Genomic DNA, 20,883 nt, shown 5'->3' with positions numbered 1-20,883 from the left:
GAACTGGGGACACGCCCAGCCTTGCAGGACTGTCAGCGCTGTGTGGTCTTGCTTGGATTCCAGGCCACTCCGAAAACTGCTTGGTGTGGACTGAAACCTCCTCCCAGAAAAATACACAGACCAAATTTTACACAGCAAGTCAGAAGATCCCTGGGCTCTCACTCGGGGCCCCCAGCTGCCCAAATGAAGAAGGAAACAAAAACGCTGACGAGTGCTTGCTCTGGGCTTTACTTGGATTGGCTGATGTAGTCCGAGCACTGTCTCTGAGGTAGGTACAAGATCACCCCCATTTTATAGAAAGAGAAGCTGAGGGTCAGAGGGGACCTCGCCGGTCCAAAGTCACACAGCTGGGGTTCAGACCCAGGGCAGACGGGTTATAGCTCTTTCCTCTCTACCATCCGCCTCCTGGTGTGTGCTGGGTGTGAATCTCCAGGCGGGAGTAGATGTGGGCACCCCAGGTCTGGGATGAGCCTTGGGACACTGCTCGCCAGGGCTAGGGACCTGTTTGCATTTCACAGGGTCCCCAGCCTGTGAGTAGAGGGCGTCTGCCGTTAGCGACACAGCCGGGCTCAACCAATGAGCCAGTGTCTGGGTTTGGGGCTTGGTGCTTCGTGAGTGGCCCCGTGGTCAGCGCGGATGGAAGACGCTCTGGTGACTGAACCAGGGCCCATGGTCCCAAGTGGCGAGGAGGGGGCAGGACAGAGGCCACATCCCAGGCTGTGAGCAGTCCCTTGGAGAGATGGAGGCAGGAACTCCAGCTTAGCAGCCCTGGAGGGGGAGCGAGAACAGAAGCTTCTGGAGCCCGCCTTACACGCTCAGCACTGTTCCTGGCGTTCTTCATGATTATTACATTTCTTTCTCGCTAAAGCCCTCTGAGGTGGGAACCAGTTAGTGAGGAGGCTGGGCCCTGGGAGGTGAGCTGACTTGGCAGGGTCCCCAGTCTGTGTTGGGTGGAGCGGGGCTTCATGCCCAAAGCGCCCAACTCCAGAGAGCTGCCTTCAGCCTGGTGAGTGTTCCGGGCTCGTGGGCAGTGGGGCCTGAGGGTCCTTGCGCCCATGTAGCTGCGCACCCCGGTGCAAGCCCTGAAGTCCCTCTGCAACCCGGCCTTCGTGCCAGCATGGTGGGGCCCTGTCTGCATCTCAGGGTTGCTGGGAGGAGAAGCAAGAGGGGGAACTTGTGCGGGGACCACCAATGGCTGGGCTGGACGCAGGGCTCGGTGGTTTCTGCCACTTCCAGATCCTCGTGCTGCCACGAGGGGCTGCCCGGCGCGGTGGCATCCTGCGCCTGTTCTCTGGCCCTGCAGTGCCGGGCAGAGAGCAGGCGCAGTCAGTGCCTGGGGCCCGGGATGCCCGGGCAGTGGGCTGAGGCCATCGTCCCCTCCGACCTTGGACCAGTGGAGGGCGGGGCTGCCTGCTGCTGCTGCCCCACCGGGTGGTGCGGCCCGCCTGGCCCCTGTGGTAGGGGGTGCAGAGCCGGAGCGGCTGTGCCCGGTCCCCAGGGCTCTGGAGCCACGTACCCTCGGCGCCAGCTCACGGCTGAAGGGTCTGCTCGTCACCGCCGTCCTCACTGTCTTCCAGCTGCTCCAGGATCTCGTCCAACACCACAGACCGCTTTTTCTTCGGGGGTTCTGCGGGAGCCCAGATGGCAAGAGAGGAGAAAAGAACAGCCGAGAGGGTTGGGAGTCAGGAAGAGAGAGACGACAGAGAGGGAGAGGGAAGGGGAGAGCAAACAGGGAGCGGGGGAAGGGGATTCAGGAAGGCACAGAGGGAAGGGGTGGGAGGTAGGAGAGCAGGTACAGACCCGGGGTGGGGGGGGGGATGAGACAGAAGAAATAAGCAAAGACAAGAAAGGGGGGAAGGAGCATCAAAGGAGATATGAGAAAGGGGAAGAGAGCACAGAGCGGGAGACAGAGAAACACGGAGGCTTAGTCTCTACTTCACCAGGGGGCAGCCTCTCTCCCAGCCCTGTCGGCCACCCCTGCCCATCTTCCACCCACAGAGGAAAGAAGGGAGGAAGGCCTTTCCTGGCAGGTCAGAGGTTAGCGAATCTCTGCCTGATGTAGGGGGAGCCAGAACCTCCAGAGAGGCCAAGTCAAGCGAGGGCAGGGGCTGGGAAACAAGTCCCTGTTCTCTCGGAGTCGCAGACTCTTAATGGTATAGTAAGTGGCTGGCATACAGTAGGTGTTTAGTAAATGCTGGGTGACTAGATGCTCAAGGACTCCAGATGAGGCATGGAGGGAAAAACAATTAGAGATGGCTTTAGAGAAGAGGGGCTATTTGACCTGGGCTTTGAAGAATGCAGAGGAGTTCTCTGTGAGGAGACGGGGAAGGGGAGGTACATGCACAGTGTGAAAGGGCATGGTGGGCTCGGCAAAATATATGTCCCCAGGGTGCCAAACACTATTGATTATCTGCTCTGTGCTATGGCTCTTATCTTCTCAACAATACCATGGGGAGGTATTATTATTACCTCTCACAGCTGAGAGCACTGAAGCAAAGACAGGTAAGTCTAAGGTCACTCAGCTAGGAAGTGGTGAAACCAGGACCCAAGACACACCAAAGCCCACCGTCTTTCCTCTTTTCATAAAAGTCTGAGGTGCTGCCCAGAGACTGCCAGGGAGACAAAGGGTGGAGGGGGGAGGTGTGCTGGTCCTCTCAGCCCTCCAGGAAGGGCGTGGGGTGGGGGGGGGAGGGGAAGGCTCTGGGCTTAGATTGACTCTGTCAGTCCCTCTGCTGTCTAACCAGTCATTCATGGCCAGCCTCACCCCCACATAACGCTGGGCTTGTTTTGAGGCAGCTGTTGGATGCTGTCCCAATAGCCTCTCCTTCCCTGGTTCAAACAACACCTCCTCTGTGAAGTCCTCCGGGTGGGACAAATTGTCACTGCGATCCTTAGCTGCCATCTCCCCACTGGGTCTGGGGCTCCTGCAGGCAGCGGGTCTCCCCAGAGCCCAGCCCAACGCTCGCCCTCGAGATGCAGCATCTTGGGTCTCTTCCAGGTGGTCTTGGACAAGTGACTTGACCTCTTTGAGGCTATTTCTTCATCTCATTCCTAAGAACCTGACCCGGACGCTGACCCTTCTCCTCTTCTCCGCGGCTAACTGCCTGACCTGAGCCCTCGCACCTTCTCAGCGGACTCTGCTTCCGCCCTCACCCTCAGGGCCACCTATTCCCCCCCCAACAGTAGCCCGAGGGATCCTTCCAGGACAGGCTCTCCTGCTCCGCTCCGGGAGCTCTCCGTGGTCATCTCCAGGCACTGCCTGGGCCGGGCCCTCCCAGGCCCGCGAAGTGCGCTCCCACCCGGAGACCCCTGCTCCCACGTCCCCTCCTCAGAGAGGACTCCCCTGGCCGCTGTCTACAGGTCCCCGCTCTCCAACCCCACCTCGCTCCATAGCACTTCTCACCACCCGGCGGGCGCTTCTTCGTTTGGGGACAGAGCTATCCTGTTCACGGCCGTGTCCCCTGCCTTAGTGCACTGCCTGGCACCTAGTGGGTGCCTGTGAGCAGCTGTTGAACGAGGGGATGAGCGAATGGGGCAGAAAGGGGGGACGCGGAGGGGCTGGCCCCTAGGGGAGGGTGAGGAAGGGGTGGGAGGCCCGCCCGGCCGGAGCCTCAGGCCATCATCACCATGTTGTTAGTCATGAGGAGGGAGGGGGACAGGAGGGGCTGGGGCGGACAGCTGCTTCCTTCGCCCCCGCCGCCCCCTCTGGGTTTCCAAATAATTGCCGGAAGTGCGCAACGGTCTCTGGAACTTGGACCTTTGGGCAGGTAGTAGGAGCCGGGAAACAGAAGGGTGGCAAAATAGGACCTGCGGGCCTGTGACTGACGCCCCCCCCCCCCAGAGGCTAACGATGGGGATAGGTTTGAGCTCCTGGGGCGGCTGGTCCCTGCTCTCCTGGGCTGGCCTGGGGCCCGAGGGGGCGGCCAGTGGAGCAGTAGCCACGATGGTGGCAGCTACCGCTTTCACTTTGGCAGAATTTTTGTTCTTTCCCACGGCTTGAGCATGACTCTGAGACTGGCAAGGGGGCAGGTGCCAGGCACACGGGTGGCTCTTACCCAGCTGGCCCAGGAGCACCGCGCAGGCGGTGACTGGGATGTGAACTCCGGGTGCCCCCAGTGGCCAGCACAGGGCACCCCCTGGGCACCAGCCCACCTCGGGGACCTTTCAGAGAAGCACGGCCCAGGGTCACCAGGGGCCTGGCCAGCTCCGAGGGCCTCTCTGTCACCGGAACATCCCGAGTGCTGCACTGGCCTGGCTCCACCACACTGTGAGCCAGACTGCAAGAGACCGTCCCAGGACTCAGCACACAGTAGGTGCTCTGTCATCATTTGTTGAACATAAAAATGATGAATGAATGATTGAGTGAATGAATAAAAAGGGGCACCAATGTGGGTAACTTTTAAAAAGTAAAACTGCAGTTGTCGGGACAGCAAACAAACAAATGGAGTGGTGGGAAGAGAGGCACCACGACTGGGGAAACTGAGGCCCAGAGGGAGGGGCGACATAGCTGGAAGAGGAAACACACAGGACGGGCACTTAACAAGTGGTGTCTCACCTTAGTTTCATAAACCCTCCGGAGGCTGGTGTCATCACCCCCATTTCATGGGTGGGAAAACGGAGGTGCAGAGAAGCATACACACCGGAGGCGCCCCCCCGCCCCCAGCTAACACGTGGCAGGCCCTGGATTCCACCTCAGACGGTCTAGTTTGCAACCCACGCATGCTCTGTGTTGTGCTCTGTGGCACCTCCCGAGGGGCCCTGCCTGGGGGCAGGGCCAAGATCATGCAGGACCCTGTGGTGACAGGGCGTGTGGCCACTGCGTCTGGCTTTGACCATTCCCGAGCTGGGTGATCTTGGGCAGGGCATGTGCCCCGTCCGAGATTCAACCCCTCATGTATAACGTGGGGGGACGGGGCTGTTCCGCCACCCCTCCCTTCTCTGTGGCTGCCTTCTGCTGCCGTCCTGACTCCCCGGGAGGTGAGGGCTCCTTCTTCCTGCAAAAGCCCTTCAGAGCCCCCTGACTTGTCCCCAGCACCTACTGTAACTGTGCTCAGGAACAGTGGGCACTGACCCCACAGCCCAGGCATGGACTGGCTGTGAGGCTGTGAGCAGCAGACTTAGCCCTTCTGGGCCTCCGTTTCCCCATCTGTAATATGGGGCCACTAGGAATGCCTACCTCCTGGGGCTGTGGTGAGCACTGAGGAGAGAAAAGAGCAATGCCAGCCCCTGGTCAGGCTCCATGACGGTGCTGAGGCCACCATCTTTGTTACTACTGCTCACGTCAGAGGCGTTGATTTAATGTGTCCCTCTGCCATTAGGCTGGGGAGTGCCAGCAGGGCAGGGGCTGTCACAGGAAGGTTGGTACACAGTAGGTGAGCAATAAATAGTTGTCCAGTAAGTGAATGAAGTGATTTGGCTGGTCAAGGCCAAAGCTGGTACGGTTCCCCCTCCTCCAGCTGGAAACCAGAGGCACAGGGGTCTCCACTGACAGCTGTGGGGTGAGTGGCAGGCAAGTCGTTAGCGACCAGCGGACTCCTTGACCCCCGGAAGTCAGACAGTCTGAGGTCCCAGCTCTGCCACTTAACGCTCGGTGACCTTGGGCAGGTCACTTGTACTCTCGGGGTCTCGGCTGCCTGTCTGTACATTGGGGGTGGGGACGGGACCTCCCGGGGTGGCGGCAAGGATCAGTGAGTTCACTCACGGAGCCTGGCGCCCCAAGGGCTTGGTACCCTGGGGCCTGGTGTATCTGGCTCAGGCGGGGGCCCCCAGCACCGCCCCGCCCCACAGAGGACACGTCGGGCCCCGAGTCCCCACCAGACAACACCCAGCAACCACCCCCCCCACAGGCCCCATCCTCACGCGGAGCGCCCTGCTTGCCGGGAACAGCTGCTGAAATCCCATCTCCCCGACATCAAAAGCCTCAGTGGGTTTTCACCGAACAAACATAATGCAGAACCGGAGAAAGGTGTAAAATAAATAAACGAAACAAGCTGTGCGTTCTCTTTCAGTATCACAGCTGCACCCGGAGATAAACAACAAGTGAATGTCACCAAACATCAACACCCAAGAAATTAACTTGACAAAAAGCTCAGCCGTCCCCCAGCAACCCCCCAGTCCTGCCCCCGTCCCCCTCCCCACTCTGCAGCCACCATTTTGCATTTCTGGAGTTCCCATCTAATGATTTTATTTTTCAATTAATTCCTTGACAGAACGCCAGCCCGCATCTCTCTCCCGTCCCTGGCTGGCGCTGGCGCCCTGTGCACAAGGCACGGGCAGGCAGGCGGGCGGGGGGCTGTCGGGAGGACAGGGCAAAGCTTCAGGGCTGGTCGGGGAGGAGGGGATCCTGAAAGGAACCCTGAGAGGAAGCAGCTGTGACCGGCCGGGGCGGCCGGGCTCGGAGTTGATGGCGTTGCCGGCTGTAGCCAGGCTGCCCGGACCGGAGGCAAGCCTGCCGCCCCCCGGCTGAGCCACCTGGGGCCGAGGCCTCCCCTCTCTGTGCTCAGTCTTGGCAGTTACTGAAGAGCACCCAGCTCCTGGGGTCCCAAAGGGCGTTAGAAGGGCACAGATGAAGGCCTTTACAACAGCCCGGCACGCAGGAGCCGCGGGGGAAAGGTGACGCCCTTACTGTCCTTAATGGGTACTGTTACCGAGAGCGCGTGGGCAGGTCACTTCCCTCCTCCATAAAATGGGGATGGCAGTACCGGCCCTTGACAGATGCGGCGGCCGCGGTGGGTGCCCCCCTCCTGACAGTCACGTACGGCGTTAGCGGGCAACTCTGGGGCGTATTCATAGCTCCCCGTCTGGAGGGCCAGGAGCTTTCTCTGGCCACAGTGGCACACGTGGCCCTGGCACAGGGTAGGCTGGAAGTGTTAGAGATTTAAGCCCCCTGGAGAAATGTCCCAACTCCCTCCACTCCAGGGGACAGTTCTGGGGCAGGTGCCACACGGCTCTCAGGGGTCCCTGTGGCCTGTATGGTGGGGCTGCTCACTGCATCCCCCAAACTGGCTCCCCTCCTAGCTGGTCAGGGGCTGCTTCCAGGGAACCCAAACTAAGACACCATTGTCTATAGGTGACCAATTGGAATGAAGCAGGGCCTCATCCGGCAGGCCCACTGAAGGGCATCTGGATTTGCTGACATCACGGAACGTTAAAAAAAAACCCTTAGTTACTAATATGTAAACACAAGAGAGGCTACACAAGAATCTCCATTTCTAGTTTCTCTTGAAACTGGCTGATCTGGCCACACTGGGCCCATGTCCCCACCTAAGGATAACCGATGGGGTGTGTGCCAGTTGCCCCTGGAGATGGGAGGTCTCGTTTATTTGGGTGTTTTCTGCCTGTTCCTGGAGGTCCCGAGCTTGCTACTCCCCGAGACAAAGGGCAGGCGAGGCCTTGGCAAACTGTAAAGTGCAGGCCCGTGTAGCAGGTTTCCCCTGTTAAAACCGTACCTGAGGCGACTCCAACAGGCTGGGGGGGACGGGGGAGGGGGAGCAGGTGTGCCCCTCTCTCCGGTCTGTCCCTCGAGGGGAGGAGAGGAAGGAGGTTAGGGTTGAGAGTGGAGGGCGGGATTCCAGGTTGGGACAAGGCACCACAGCCTTCGGACTCAGTGGCCTGCTGCCCCAGGCCATCGGGGGGCACAAGCAACCTGCAGTCCCCACCCTTGGGGACACTACGGTGCTGGAGACACAGGATGTGGGTCTTGCGAGGGGCCGGCACCCTGAGGGCTGGCCTGGCGTGTGAGGCTGCCTGCTCCTGGGTCCCCCTGCCTCCCAGGCTCCAGGCTGGCCGCCCCCACGGGCAAAACCCTCAGATACCCCGATGGGTCTGCCTCCCAGGGCTCTGTTTACAGCAGGCACACACTAGATGATCACAGAATAAAGGGCACTCTTTAGAGAGGATCAACCTGGCTCCTAAGACCAAACGAGTGGCCCCTTCTCGGTACCAGGAGGCTGTTTCATGGATGTGCCTTTGCAGAACATAGCTGGTCCCCCAAGAACCAGGCGTGATCCGAAAGCCCCTGCTCGGGGCTGGCAGACGGGAGACTGGGCCCCAGGCCCACCTCTGCCACCTCAAGGATTTAAGGGAGCCTCTTAACTCCATTCCTCGGTGTTCCTGTTTGTTAACTGGGGACAGTGCCTGCTCTCCTGATCTCAGGCCTTGAGGGTTCCAGCCCTCAGTCATTCACAGCAAACAGTCATTGAATATATACTACGTGCCAGGCCTGGTGCCAGGGATACTGCCGCCAAAGGAGAAACTGAGCCAGCAGCCACGGAGGCCATGCTGGGGTCCCAGGGCGGGCCGAGCTGGGCTCTGAGCTCTGTCACTCACTGGTCCCAGGCCATCTGATCGAGTTGCTCTCTGTAGAAAGGGCGTGGCAGTAGTGCCCGCCACAAGAAGAGTCAACAGATAAGGCTTGGATGCACACAGAGGTGTTGAGTCATGTTAAAAGTAACAACGCAGGTGTCGTCCAAGGACACCCAGAGAGCAGGCGGTACTCAGGAAACTGGGGACCTAGCAGGCTGAGCCGGGGCCGACCGTACATGAAGGCAGAGAACCCAGCATTCTCAGGCTTTGAGCCCAGCCTCTTTGGGCTCCAGGCATGGGCTGGGTGTGGACTCACAGGTCTCCCACAAGCCAGATGATATTACTGCCCCATCTTCCAGATGTATAAGCAGCTGTTCTAGGGCTTGGGGAAGACTCCGCTGAATGGGGCCTTGAGCAGAGATCAGGTGGTCCCAGGGTCTTCCCGTCCCCCCACGGCGATGCCTGTGGTCCCGTGGCTCAGCTGCCCGCCCTGCAGGGGGGACGCCAGCCCAGGCTCCTCAGAAGGAACTTCTCAACAGGGAAGGCCTGAAACAGACTCAGGCCGCGTGGCAGCGGCCCAGTGCCTGCATCAGCCATTTTTTCAAGAAGCTATTGGTTCCCAACCCACGGCCTGATAGAATCGTCTGGGAAACCTCAGATACCTGGACCCTACCCCCAGAGGTTCTGATGCAAATGGCCTGGGGTGGACATTGGCTATTGAGACAGCTGTGACTACAGCCGTTATGAATCACAGTGCTAAGGACTCTGGCTCCTGGGAAGCAGGAAGCCCCGGTGCAGCCCGGCGGGTTCATCTTGCTCTGTGCTCTGGGCATCCAGGGCACATAGGAGTTCCAGGCGGCCGGGCTGGCGGCTCTCCATCCACCAGGGCTGCTGAAGGTGCCCGGCCTGGATTATTGTGGGTTCAGCCCCGGTAGGGCCGTGGGGCCACTAAGCCTGGGTGCTCTGGGGCTTGGTGCTGCATGCGTCTGCATTAGTTACAGATGCTGGAGCGGCCTGTGCGGGCCGGGGAGGCAGGAGAGTGTCCAGGAGAAGGTGACTCATTGCAGAGGACAAAAGAAAAAGAAGCCAGGAGAGGCTGGAAGGCGCCTCCCACCGCTCCCCGCCCCACTCTCCTGTCTTGGGCCTGGAGGGATCTCCCCATTTCTAGGGGCTTGGTCGACATTAACTACCTGTCCCTTTCCTCTTGGCAAAGGCCCTGGGTTGGGAGTAGAGGCTAAAAAGAAAGAATCAGTAACATCGTCTCGAGGGGCCAAGGTGGGATGCTGTCTGCACTAAGATCTGTAAGTGCGAATGTGATGGAGTTAAATGGTCTGGGTGGGTGACTATAGGGAGGGCTGCGGACTGCGGCAAAAGAAGAAGAAGAAGAAAAAAAAGCCCATGTAACTCGACCCCAGCTACTCTATGTGAATGTAGGACCTAGGGTGGTCAGACCTGATTTTTCAAGAGAGGCCAGAATCTTGACTTTCAGGTCAAATCCTCTGATAGCAAAATAGGAACAATTAATTAAAACAAAAACAAAACACTTTTTCTCCCCCTTATCTTCTAGGCAAAATAAAGATCTGTGATCTCAGCCGACAGCTCACCAGTGCAGCCTCTGGTTTACTTTCTCTCTACTCTCTGTCTATAGAACCCCACTAGTTTCACTTGTGGTCATGAAGCAGTAATAACAACCTCCTCGTCTGTGTGTTTTCCTTGGGTTTCTCAGGCCTGGGCCAGCCTACAGTTCAGAAACAAACCCGGCCACCCTCTGTCACCAGCCACAACCCTGGAGGCAAGTCCGCCCTCCTCCTGACCCTATTTCCAGCACTCTGGTCCCCAGGTCCCCAAACCCTCATCCAATCCGGGCCCAGCCCCTTCCCCTCCCAAGTTGCTCTGAAATTCTCCTTCTGTCAGTTTAACTCCATGATCAATGAGGAAGAGCAGGAGAAATGGCCCGGCACAGCTGGTTTCCCCGTTAGCCCGAGCAGGGATTCCTGGCCTCACTGGCGACAGCCGAGTGAAATGTTTGCAGAACACAGAGAACACAAGTCAATAACAATTTAGCAGGATTGGGAGCAAGTACCTTCCCCGCACGGACAGCCGCTCCCGGGGGAAGGGGGAGAGAGTGTGCAGGATATTGCCGAAGCGCTTGGAAATATTTCCAAAACACCACTCAAAGAGGCTCGGGGAGTGGGGGGTGGAAGGAGGGAGGAGTGGGAGGGGGTGACCTGGAGGACAAGGACACCTGCTCCACCTTGCTCCAGGCCCCCCCAGCCTCCCTAGCACCTCTGCAGGGAGAAGCATTTGGCTCTCTGAACCTGGCTCCCTGGCCACAGCTCAGCCATTTGCACCATTGCTAGCAGTTGCCACCGAGGAGCCACCTTGACTCGGGCTTCTTGATTTTTCTTCTCTCGATTCTGCCTGCATCAGCTGGGGTGGCCTGGGGCATGTGACAAAGAGTGGGTCTCCCAGCCAGTTTCAACCTCTCTCCTGCTGCTGCCCACCGACAGGGCTGGGAGCAGAAGGAAGAACAGATTCAGCACCCTGGACAGGGGCGGGCACCCGCTTCCAAGGGGGCAGGGGTGCAACACCTCCTGGGTGGCCCCGGGTGCCCACAGTGACCTTTCCTCTGTCAGGACCCTTTGTGGCAATCTGTGACAGCCCTCCCTCACCTGTCTTCTGCTGGAGCCTCTGACAGCTCTGGAGGAAGGGCTGCCACAGCAAAGCCTTAGGGAGGGAATGTGAGGCACCCAAATGGAGGAATAAAAACGAGGCGAGGGGAGCCTATAGGAACCTTCTGTCTCCAGGTTGCTGGAAAGATCCATGGCAGAGGGATATTTTGAATAATAATCTCTGTGACTTCACATACTTGCTTGAACTTTCCTGAGTGTGATTTTTAAAGCCCGATGATTATGTTTTCAGGGCCATGATCAGTGAGGCATATTTGCAAGGGCTGGCATGGGGATCATGGGCTCTCCTGGTCCCCAGTCTTTTGAAAGTGTGCTGTCCTGTGAATGATTAAGTTATGGGCAGGGGTGGGGGTGGCTGGTGAACTGTTGCAGGCTTTAAATATCATCTGTATGCTGGTGACTGCCAAATTTATATCTCAGCCCAGACTTCACTCCTGAGCTCCCAACTCAGATCTATCTGCTTGACATCCCATGGGGAGTCCTAATAGGTGTCTCAAACCCCATGCGGCCGGATCACTCCCACCCCCACCCACTCTTCCCAGCTTCCAGAGCCTCATCATCACGCAGCAACACCATCCTGTGAGTGGCTCGCTCTGAGCAAAAGTCTCTGTACTGGCCTTAATTTCCCTCCTGCCTCTCAGAAGTCTGGCCAGCTCTACTTTTACCACATATGCTCAATCCACTGGCTTCTTTCCACCCTTCCTGTCTCTGTCCCTGCTCAGACTACCGCCGTGGCTTGCTGGGACGACCATAGTGGGACTCCTATTCCATATTCTTACTCCTCTACAATGCATGCCCCATGCAGCAGCGAGGATGAGGGATGGAGTGTAAACCAGGCCGTGGCACTCCTCTTTCTAAATCTTTGAGGGATTTCCCACTGTATCTTGAATAAACACCAGGCTCCCTGCCCCACCCCGCAAGACCCCACCAGGGAACCCTTCTGGCCTCTGCAGCTTTGTTTCCAACCACTCTCCATCCTGGACTCATTCTCTAGTCACAATGGCCTGCGATGAGCATGCTTCTGCCCCAGGGCCTTTGCACCTGCGGCTCCCGCTGCTTGGAATGATTTCCTCCCAGATCCTGGGCTGGCTGGCTTCTTTGAATCACACAAAAACACTAACTCCTCGGAAAGGCTTTTTCCAACCACCACATTTGGAATCTCTCCTCCCTCTTCACACCCCTGAGTGTATGATATTATCTTTTTGCATTTCCTCCACAGGGCTTGCGATCATCATAACTTTCTCATTATTACCGTTTTTTTTTTTTTTTAAATCATTCATCTCTCCCACTCAAATACTAGCTCCATGAAGGCAGGCACCTTCTCTTTTGCTTGCTGCTTTGTCCTCAGTACTGAGTAAGGCTGGATAATTAGATGATCAATGGAGAATTGAGTGAGTGAATGAATGAAGTGGGAGGCAAGGCACTGCGGCTTCTGTTCCAGGAAGAGCTGGGGATTCTTTTTTTTAAATAAATGTATTTATTTATTTTTGGCTGCATTGGGTCTTCGTTGCTGCACGTGGGTTTTCTCTAGTTGCGGCGAGCGGGGGCTACTCTTTGTTGCGGTGCATGGGCTTCTCGTTGTGGTGGCTTCTCTTGCTGTGGAGCACGGGCTCTAGGCGCGTGGGCTCCAGTAGTTGTGGCACGCAGGCTCAGTAGTTGTGGCTCGCGGGCTCTAGAGCGCAGGCTCAGTAGTTGTGGCACAAGGGCCTACTTGCTCCGCGGCATGTGGGATCGTCCCGGACCAGGGCTCGAACCCGTGTCCCCTGCATCGGCAGGCGGATTCTCAACCACTGCGCCACCAGGGAAGCCCGAGCTGGGGATTTTTAAGCAGAGGACTCTAGCTGGGAGGATGCGGGTGGGGTTACGATGCCTCTCGAATTGTGCGTTCTCTGAGAAAGGGGGGTTATGTGGGAGGAATTAGTCACCCGTGGCTTTAGACAAAAGAAGGGCAGCCATCTTACAAGCCCTAGGGGCTGTAAACTTTTTCTGTAAAAGGGGAGATGGTAAATATTTTAGGGCTTTGCAGGCCACACTGTCTCTGTCACAACTACTCAGCTCCGTCCTCACAGTGCGAAGACACAGCTAGAGACGCTACGTGAAAAACGGGCATGGCCGTGTCCCCTCAAAAGCTTTATTTACAAAAGTAGGCTGCAGGCTGAATCTGGCTGTGGGGCTGTAGTTTGTAACCACGGCCCTACCTGGACTGTGGAGCCCAGATCCAATAAAAGGGGGGATAATTTGAAATTTAGGAACTGCTGGGGATCTAGGGAGTGGCTAAATACGGTGAGCTGTTCCATAGTGTGCAAAGCTGTGTGCCCTCAGGCAAGTTACTAGACCCCTCTGGGGCTCAGTTTGCACCTCAGAAAAATGGGAACAGCACCTCTTCTAAGGAGCTGCAAGGCTAAAATGAGAGTGCATGAAACCACCTGGCAATGTCCCCTGCACGCAGTATGTCCTCGACCGAGCTCTCTCCTGTTTTCTTTTTCTCCTGACTTCACCTTTAAAAAGAAGGCACACAACTGCCTCTTCCAGACTAGTGGTGTTTCGAGGGTCAAGGTTAGCGCCACCTGGCTGCACACCATGCAGGGCCCCTCTTGCAGTGCCCAATACATATCTGACGCACTATTAGAACGGGCTCTTCTGACGATCAGGACTTTTATCTCTGTTCGTTTATTCACCCCACCGATTGTTACTGAGCACCTACTCTGTGCTAGATGCAGGGCCAAGGCAGTGGACATGGAGAGGGCCTTGTCCCCTGGAGGATAAAGCCTCTCGGGGAGTAGGGAGGTGAAACCCCCACACACGTGAACACAAAGTTCAAGGGAGACGAGGTACGCGGTGCCACAAGGGAACTTTCTGGGAAAAGTAGAATCTCTGACACTTTGGCTGAGATCTGAATCACGGGGGGCTGGGGGCCAGGCCGACGGGGCAAGGGCCCCAGGAGTCGGGCTCCCTCCTTCCTGGCTAGGAGGGCCACCGTGCTGGAGGCCAGTGACCGATGGGACAGGCGCCCATCGTCTAGGCCTGAAGATGGCAGATCTCGCATCCCAGCCTGGCCTGGTTTGGCCGAGGGTGGGCGCGGGCGGGCAGGCGGGCGACGGCGGCGCTGCCAGCCACTTGCCATGCCGGTCATGTCTGCGCTCCCAGCTCCGGAGGTGAAAGGTGCAGCCGCTAACCACAGCCCATCAGTCCTCCCAGCTGGAATAAGACAATGCCGGGAAGCAGAGCCACGCTCCCGGCCCAATAAAAGCCTGTTTGCCCAGGCCTCCCTGGCTGTGCCCGCTGGAAAACAGAGGGCTGTGCAGGCGGATTGCTTCCGTACCATTATATTCTGTCAGCGGCGCTCGCAGGTACTGCGGCCTGCCGGGGCCCTGAAAGCTTCTCGATGCCGCGATGCCGCGACCCTGCTGGTTTGTAACACGCTCGGGAAGAAAAGGACACAGCCAGTGGCCGACTTTCCTCTTTCTTCCCTCTGCGCTCTCTCTTTTCACCCGCCCGCACCGAGGCACTGAAGTACAGCACTTCACCTGCCGGGGCTGCCGAGGTGCAGCTGAGATGGCTGATTCCGGGGGCTGGGAAGGAAGGCAGAGAGAGGACAGGGGAGAGGGGAGGGCGGTTCTGTGGAAGAGGGCCGTCTTGCCCTTCCCTCTGCCCAAGCACCGCTGTCTGGGGTCAATGGCTTTGCCTATCCAGGGCAGCTTTTTGAACAACTTTCAAAGAGCTGCCCTCGGCTCTTTCATTTGATGGGTATTTCGTAAGCAGCAACTTGCAAGGGAATATCTAAGGACCGCCATGATACAGGGACAGTGGGTGAAATGAAGACCCTCCTGCTTGGGGAGTGGGTGCCGGGAGGGGGGCTTTGAAAAGTGTTTTGGCTGTGGATAGGGAGCCTAGATAAGTGGCGACCTCCAGACTGGGTGCTGAGTGTGTTTAGTTCCCACAACTGCATCGGAAAGCAAGACATCACGCACTTTTACCAGCGAGGAATCCCCTTCCTCCCCCTTGCTGTTACTGTGTACTAATTAAGAGCCTACCACGTGCCAGGCATGGGGACAGGTGGCATCTACAGATGCAAACGTACCGTCCTGAGCACTGCCCAGGTGACGGGCTATTCATTCTCATTCATTCTCCCTCCTTCCCTCTCTCTCTCACACGTTCCTTATTGTCCGGGCTTCTAAAAACTGCGGTTCTTCTTTATGTCTCATTCCTCCACCCAGGGAGCATCCTCCCTCGGCCTGGCTCCACCGGAATGCAAGGAAAACAGGGAGTGTTCTCGGTGGCCCAGAGAAGGAAGAAGCATTAGCGCCTTGCAGGGGAGGGGCGGATAAGTAATACTTGCTGCTTTCTCACTGTGCACCGAGAGCTTTAGAGACATCATCTCCTGTAAGCCCCCCAATTCCCCTATGAGGTAGGCACCCTAGTCCTGCTGTACAGATGACAAAGCTGAGGCCGAGTGACTTACCTGAGGTAACAGAACGGACATGAGGACACACACTAGGGTGGAATGTTAAGGGGTAGCGGTGCATAGCTGCTCATATGAAGCCAGCAGGATGGCTAGAAGCCCAGGTCTGACTCCTGACTCGGCCACTAGCAGCTGGGCGCCCCTGGGGAAATCATCTGCCCTCTCTGTGCCTCAATTTTCTCGTCTGGATAATGACGGTATTTACCTCCCAGGATTCCGCAGGAGTAATACCTGTGAAAGCCCCATAGATGGGACCTGGCGTGGAGTGAGGCTTAACAGATGAAAGTTGTCATGGTAATAATAATAGTAATTAGTATTACGTGGCCTGAACTGCACACGGAGCTGGGTGGCTTGACCTAGGCTTGTCAGGAACCAATGCAGGAGAGAAGGGCTGGTCACAGGGCCTGGGCAGCTCTCGGCCCACCAGCACCCCATCCCCACAGCCTCCCCCAGGGGAGCTGGAGCTCAGAGGCAGAGGTGAACTCTGATCGTACCGGCCACAGTAGGGCCAAAGCTCTTCTCTATTTCTCTGGCCACCCCCCCTCTGTCCCCGAGGGCAGCTCAGAGGCCACCGTGTCCCCAGCAAGCTTCCTGCTGGGTCCCGCCCAATGGTTAAGACGCCTGCCGTAGGCCCACCTTCCCCAGGGAGCCCTTTGTCGTGGCCTCGGTGCTCAGGCTGGGCAAATGGGGCTCGGGGCCTCCACCTGAGTTCTGAGTGCCTTCCTGGCACAGAGCAGGGCCGGGGGAGGGAACTGGGCACGGATCCCACCTGCCCTCGGAGTCTGCCAGGGCCCTGGATGCTCTGAACAATGAGGACTTCAACACAAACAAGCTGGGCATTTTTCACCACAGGGAAGGGGCAGAGCGGGGAAAAGGGTCCAGTCAGGAGGGCAGGAGGCCAGCAGCCCTATTCTGAGTATCGAGGGCTGCCGTGGGTACCCCGTTTCCAAAGACATCAAGCAGACAATGGGGTGGGTGGGTAAGAGCGCTGACATTTGCAGAGCACCTGTTCTCGGCCGACTCGTCTACCCTGTTTCCCCCCGCGGTGTCCTGCTTACTTGGGAAGGATGTAGGGCGCAGTCATCCCAAGGATGGAACGCTGTAGCCAGACTGTCCAAGTTCAATCCCTGCTTCTACCACTTACTGCCTGTGTGATCCCGGGTAAGCTACTTCATCTCTGCGTGCCTCAGTCCCTTCATCTGTAAAATGGGGTGATTAAGGGCATCTACCTCCTAGGGGTGTTGTGTGGGTAAAAAAAAAAAAAAAAAAAAGGCAGCTCGTGCTGCTCGTTATTGCCCTGACCATCTTCACCAGTACCCCATAAGGCAGTACCCTTGTATCCCCATTTGTAAAATGGGAAACGGAAGCCCCAGGGGCACAGTGACTTGTCCTGGGACACTCAGCTGGGAGGCTACAGAATCCAGGACTTGATGATTCCAAAGTTGATGCTCTTCTTCCTAAAACTAACTTTTTGGGGACCATGACCTGATAGAAAATCTGATGACAACAAAGATCCTCTTGCCAGAGAGGTAAACACACACGTACATACACGTACCAGATGATAACGTTTCTGGGTGTTCACAGCCCCTCTGAGGCCAGCCCTAGACTAGGGCCCATGAAGACAAGGTTTCACGGATTCTGGGTTAAAAATCCCTGTCTCATATCTTGCTGTGCTCTGGATAGCGTCCTTTTGTTTTCTAAGGATTATATATTGGTTTGGGAAGAGTGCTGTATAAGTATGATAGGTAATTGTTTCAGACTCTTCGGGCCCCGAACTTTCAGGCTACCTCTCTGCTGCCTTTTCACGCCCCACACAGGTGAGGCCAGCTAGAGGTCTGACACTTGGCCACGTTTGCCAGTGACCCTTCTGGACGGAACACATCCCCGCCAAGCCAGGCACTGCTGGTCCCGTCCCCCAGAAAACACCCCCCGACCTCCGCCCTATGCCCTGACCTTCGTGGGTCACCACAGACGCTGGATATTCTGTTTGGAGCTGCCAATCCCTCCCCTGTCCTACTCCATCCCCTGGAAGGAGCCGTCACTGGGGAGCCTGGCCCTCTGGCTGACGGATGGGCCAACGCGAGACCTGGGAGGAGAGCAGAGCAGAGAGGGGGGCGAGGGGGATGCAGGCACATCTTGCCTGGCTCCCTCCCTGCTTTGGTTCAGGGCCCTGGCACTGGCTACATCCCTCCAAACCTGGGGACCAGCTGGCCATCCCCAAGGTCCCTGCTCTCCCTGGAGCCCAGGGGCATCACTTCCTCCTGCTGCCCCTTCACCTCTGTCCCCTGCCCCCACCTCTGCATGGCAGGCCTGGGGTAAGTTCTGTTCCCTGCTGGGACCCTGACATCCACCCGCGGTGCCGGGGAGGGTCTCTCAGGGCTCCCTTTCTGCGCACTTGGTTAGCTCAGAGCCGGGGGCCCCTTCCAGAACCTGGGGGAGGGGGGGAATGTCCCCTCAAGGGGACTCAAAAGAAGTGCAGGGGCTTCCCTGGTGGCACAGTGGTTGGGAGTCCGCCTGCCGATGCAGGGGACACGGGTTCGCGCCCCGGTCCGGGAAGATCCCACATGCCGCGGAGCGGCTGGGCCCGTGAGCCATGGCAGGCTCACCGCTGAGCCTGTGCGTCCGGAGTCTGTGCTCCGCAACGGGAGAGGCCACAACAGTGAGAAGCCTGCGTACCGCAAAAAAAAAAAAAAAGTGCAAACACATGGCTGGGCTCTGACACCCAGCGCTGGCCTTGGTGGGGCCTTTTCTCACCTCTGCACCTCTGTTTTCTCATCTGTAAATGGGGACAAGGTAACACGCACATCGCAGGGTGTCAATTCTAAAGCGCCACCTATGTTTCTCACTACGATTTGGTATTCATCTCCTCCATTTCTGGAAGGGACCCTGTACCTTCTGGGCTCAGGGTCTGGATGATTCAGGAGGAAGGCAGCCGTGCGGTAAACACACACACCCTAGATCTAACGGAGGCCCAAGGCTTTTACAAGTGGCATCTGCTACTATAATGCCATGCGTGGGGTTGTGGCACGGCAGGGCGGAGGGCTCTAGAGCTGGCCTAGAGTTCAAATGTCAGCTGTGCACTTTCCAGGCTTTCTCATGTCTTGGGCACACGGCTGAACCTCTTTCTCTGTCTGTTAAATGTAGACAGCAGTGCCCATGGCTGGAAGGGTTGCCGTGAGGATGAAAGAGACAACGTGTGTCACATACAGAGGACGGCCCGGCACAGAGGAAGCCTTTAATAAACAGTAGCTTTCACAAGTCCCTTTAATGCTCGGCTGGTCTCAGTTCTGTCATCCGCAAAACGGGGCTAGTCAGGCCCACCTCACGGGGCTGTTGGGGCATTAATGGGAAGATGTATGCAAACAACCTGCTGTCTTTCCGGATATTATTATTGTATCGGCCCCTGTCTGGGCCTCGGCCTGCAGCTGATAGAGGGAGATAGCCAATCCCAGGCTTTCTGCTGGGGTAAGGCAGTAAATGCCGTCTCTGGAGCTCAGTTTAACGAAGGGGCTACTCTCCAATGCAGGGAAGGACTGCTGAGTCCCACTCCCCCGCGGGGTGGGTGGGTGGGGGGCAGGGGGACGGGAGAGTCCCTTACACAAACATTTGCCGATGGGTGCATTTAGGCCCGTCAATGGCTGTCGATAAGGATAGGCTCTCCTCCTGCACGGCAGGATTTGGGGACTTATTGAGTTGTGTGCTTGCGACTGTGTACTTAGCCCTGATGGCTCTGCTTTCTCGTTTGCCTTTGCTTATGTATTCCTCAGCCTCGGACTGGCCCAGGCTGGCATGGGGGCCCGGAGATGAACCAATCAGTGACAGAGGTGACATGACGGCACACGACGGCACGCTCTCCACCCTGGGGGAGGCGCCAGTCCAGCAAGAAGAATCGTTAAGAAATACAGGACGGGGACTTCCCTGGTGGAGCAGTGGTTCAGACTCCACGCTCCCAATACAGGGGGCCCAGGTTCGATCTCTGGTCAGGGGACTAGATCCCACGTGCATGCCGCAACTAAGGAGCCCACCTGCCACAACTAAGACCTGGTGCAACCAAATAAATAAATAAAATTAAAAAAAAAAAAAGAAATACATGATGATGTGGCAAGGAGGTTTAGGAACACAGGTGGGAGAGCAGAGAACGGGGCCATTACTGATACCTGGGGGTGGAGGGTGGGGAAAGGGAAGGCTTCTTGGAGGAGGTGTCATTTGAGCTGGGCCTTAAAGGCTGGATAGGCACTTGCCAGGTTGGAAAAAAAGAGAAAAACAAAACTGAGAGGCAAGGCATTCTGAGCACAGGGAACGGCATATGCAAAGACACAGAGTCCTGCCTGGCGTTTGGAGACAGTGACCTCCACGGGAGGTGTGGTGGGGAAGGATTAGGCAGGAAAGGCCACTGCGGGGGGGCACAGGGGTGTGTTCTGAAGGGTTTGGCAGGCGGAGCTAGAGTCAAAGGGCTTCCATGCTGTTTCTAGACAATGTGCTAGAGAAGGCGAGGCCCGTGTGAGGCCTCTGGCTGCCCTCTCCAGCCACAATGGCCACCCCGTTTCTCGATGTGTCACGCTCATGCCAACCCTGGGCAGCCCTCCTGTGGGCACAAACGTCACCTCTGCGGGGAGGCCTTTCTGGACCTAGCCCCTTCCACCTGGACCCAAAGCCCCCCGAGGTCACTGCTGCGCTCCTCACACTGGGGCATGGCAGGGGCTAAGTATTTTCTGGGGATGGACTGCATTACTGGCGAGGCTGTGTGATGCCACCAAGGTGTATAAGAGGTGGAGCTGGGTCCTGTGACCATTGGGGCCTGGGCAGGAAGCGGAAGGCACTCAAACTGGATAACTGACGAGGGTCCAGTAAACAGGTAGCAGGCACAGGGAAATCGGGGCAGGTGGTCCCTGGGTCAGCCACTGGACCCTGGATGGAGAGTGCTGGGTGCAGAGAGCCACTGGATGTGAGCTGTGGCCTCTGGGGGCAATGACAGCCAGCCGGCAGCAACCAAGCAGGAAGTGAGGGGGGCGGGGGGGGTAACCACCCCTCACCCAGGCTGTTCCTCTCCCCGATATCCTGCCAGGCCTCCCAATGACCTGACTTGACTGGGAAACCAAAAGGGCGTGTAGGCCACCAATGCCACCCACTCGGGTTAGCACCTCCCACTGGCACAGAGAAGCGTATGGATGGCGAAGGGTAGATGTGAAGGAGACGGAGGGAGGTCCAGGAACCTGGCCCCCGCAGCCCGGCCGGCGGACGGCAGTTCTCTTACCGTGGAAGTGCTCGGCCGTCTTCCGCCGCAGGGTCTGCAGGCTCACCTCGGAGTCGGCCCACTCCAGCACCAGCCTCCGGCCGTACAAGTGGGTGCTGTGACACAGGGCGTTGAAGGCCCTCTGGAACGAAACACAGCGTGTGAGCAAAGACCCACCGGCAGACGCTACAGCC

The 20,883-nt window shown here is 57.6% G+C and overlaps 1 protein-coding gene across 2 annotated transcripts in view; it reads right to left on the bottom strand.

The window, feature by feature from the left end:
• Positions 1 to 212: 212 nt before the first annotated feature.
• Positions 213 to 20,883, bottom strand: part of RBM19 (RNA binding motif protein 19) — a 122,026-nt gene continuing 101,355 nt past the window's right edge. The window contains exons 23-25 of one of the 2 annotated variants that reach the window (XM_022551006.3): positions 20,711 to 20,831; positions 1,517 to 1,627; positions 213 to 768 (exon numbers count right to left, since the gene is read on the bottom strand). In XM_022551006.3, the coding sequence (XP_022406714.2) occupies positions 1,530 to 1,627; positions 20,711 to 20,831 (219 nt within the window). In that variant the 3' untranslated portion in view covers positions 213 to 768; positions 1,517 to 1,529. Of the gene's footprint in view, positions 769 to 1,278; positions 1,298 to 1,516; positions 1,628 to 20,710; positions 20,832 to 20,883 lie in introns of those variants that run through there. The other variant, XM_089894517.1, reaches the window with a different exon arrangement.

This window comes from Delphinapterus leucas, chromosome 14, assembly GCF_059928025.1.
Source record: "Delphinapterus leucas isolate spDelLeu-1000000601 "Yukka" chromosome 14, BTC_Dleu_Yukka2, whole genome shotgun sequence".
Taxonomy (NCBI): domain Eukaryota; kingdom Metazoa; phylum Chordata; class Mammalia; order Artiodactyla; family Monodontidae; genus Delphinapterus; species Delphinapterus leucas.
The sequence above is the reverse complement of the archived record's forward strand: the minus strand, read 5'-3'. Positions and strand labels throughout refer to the sequence as shown.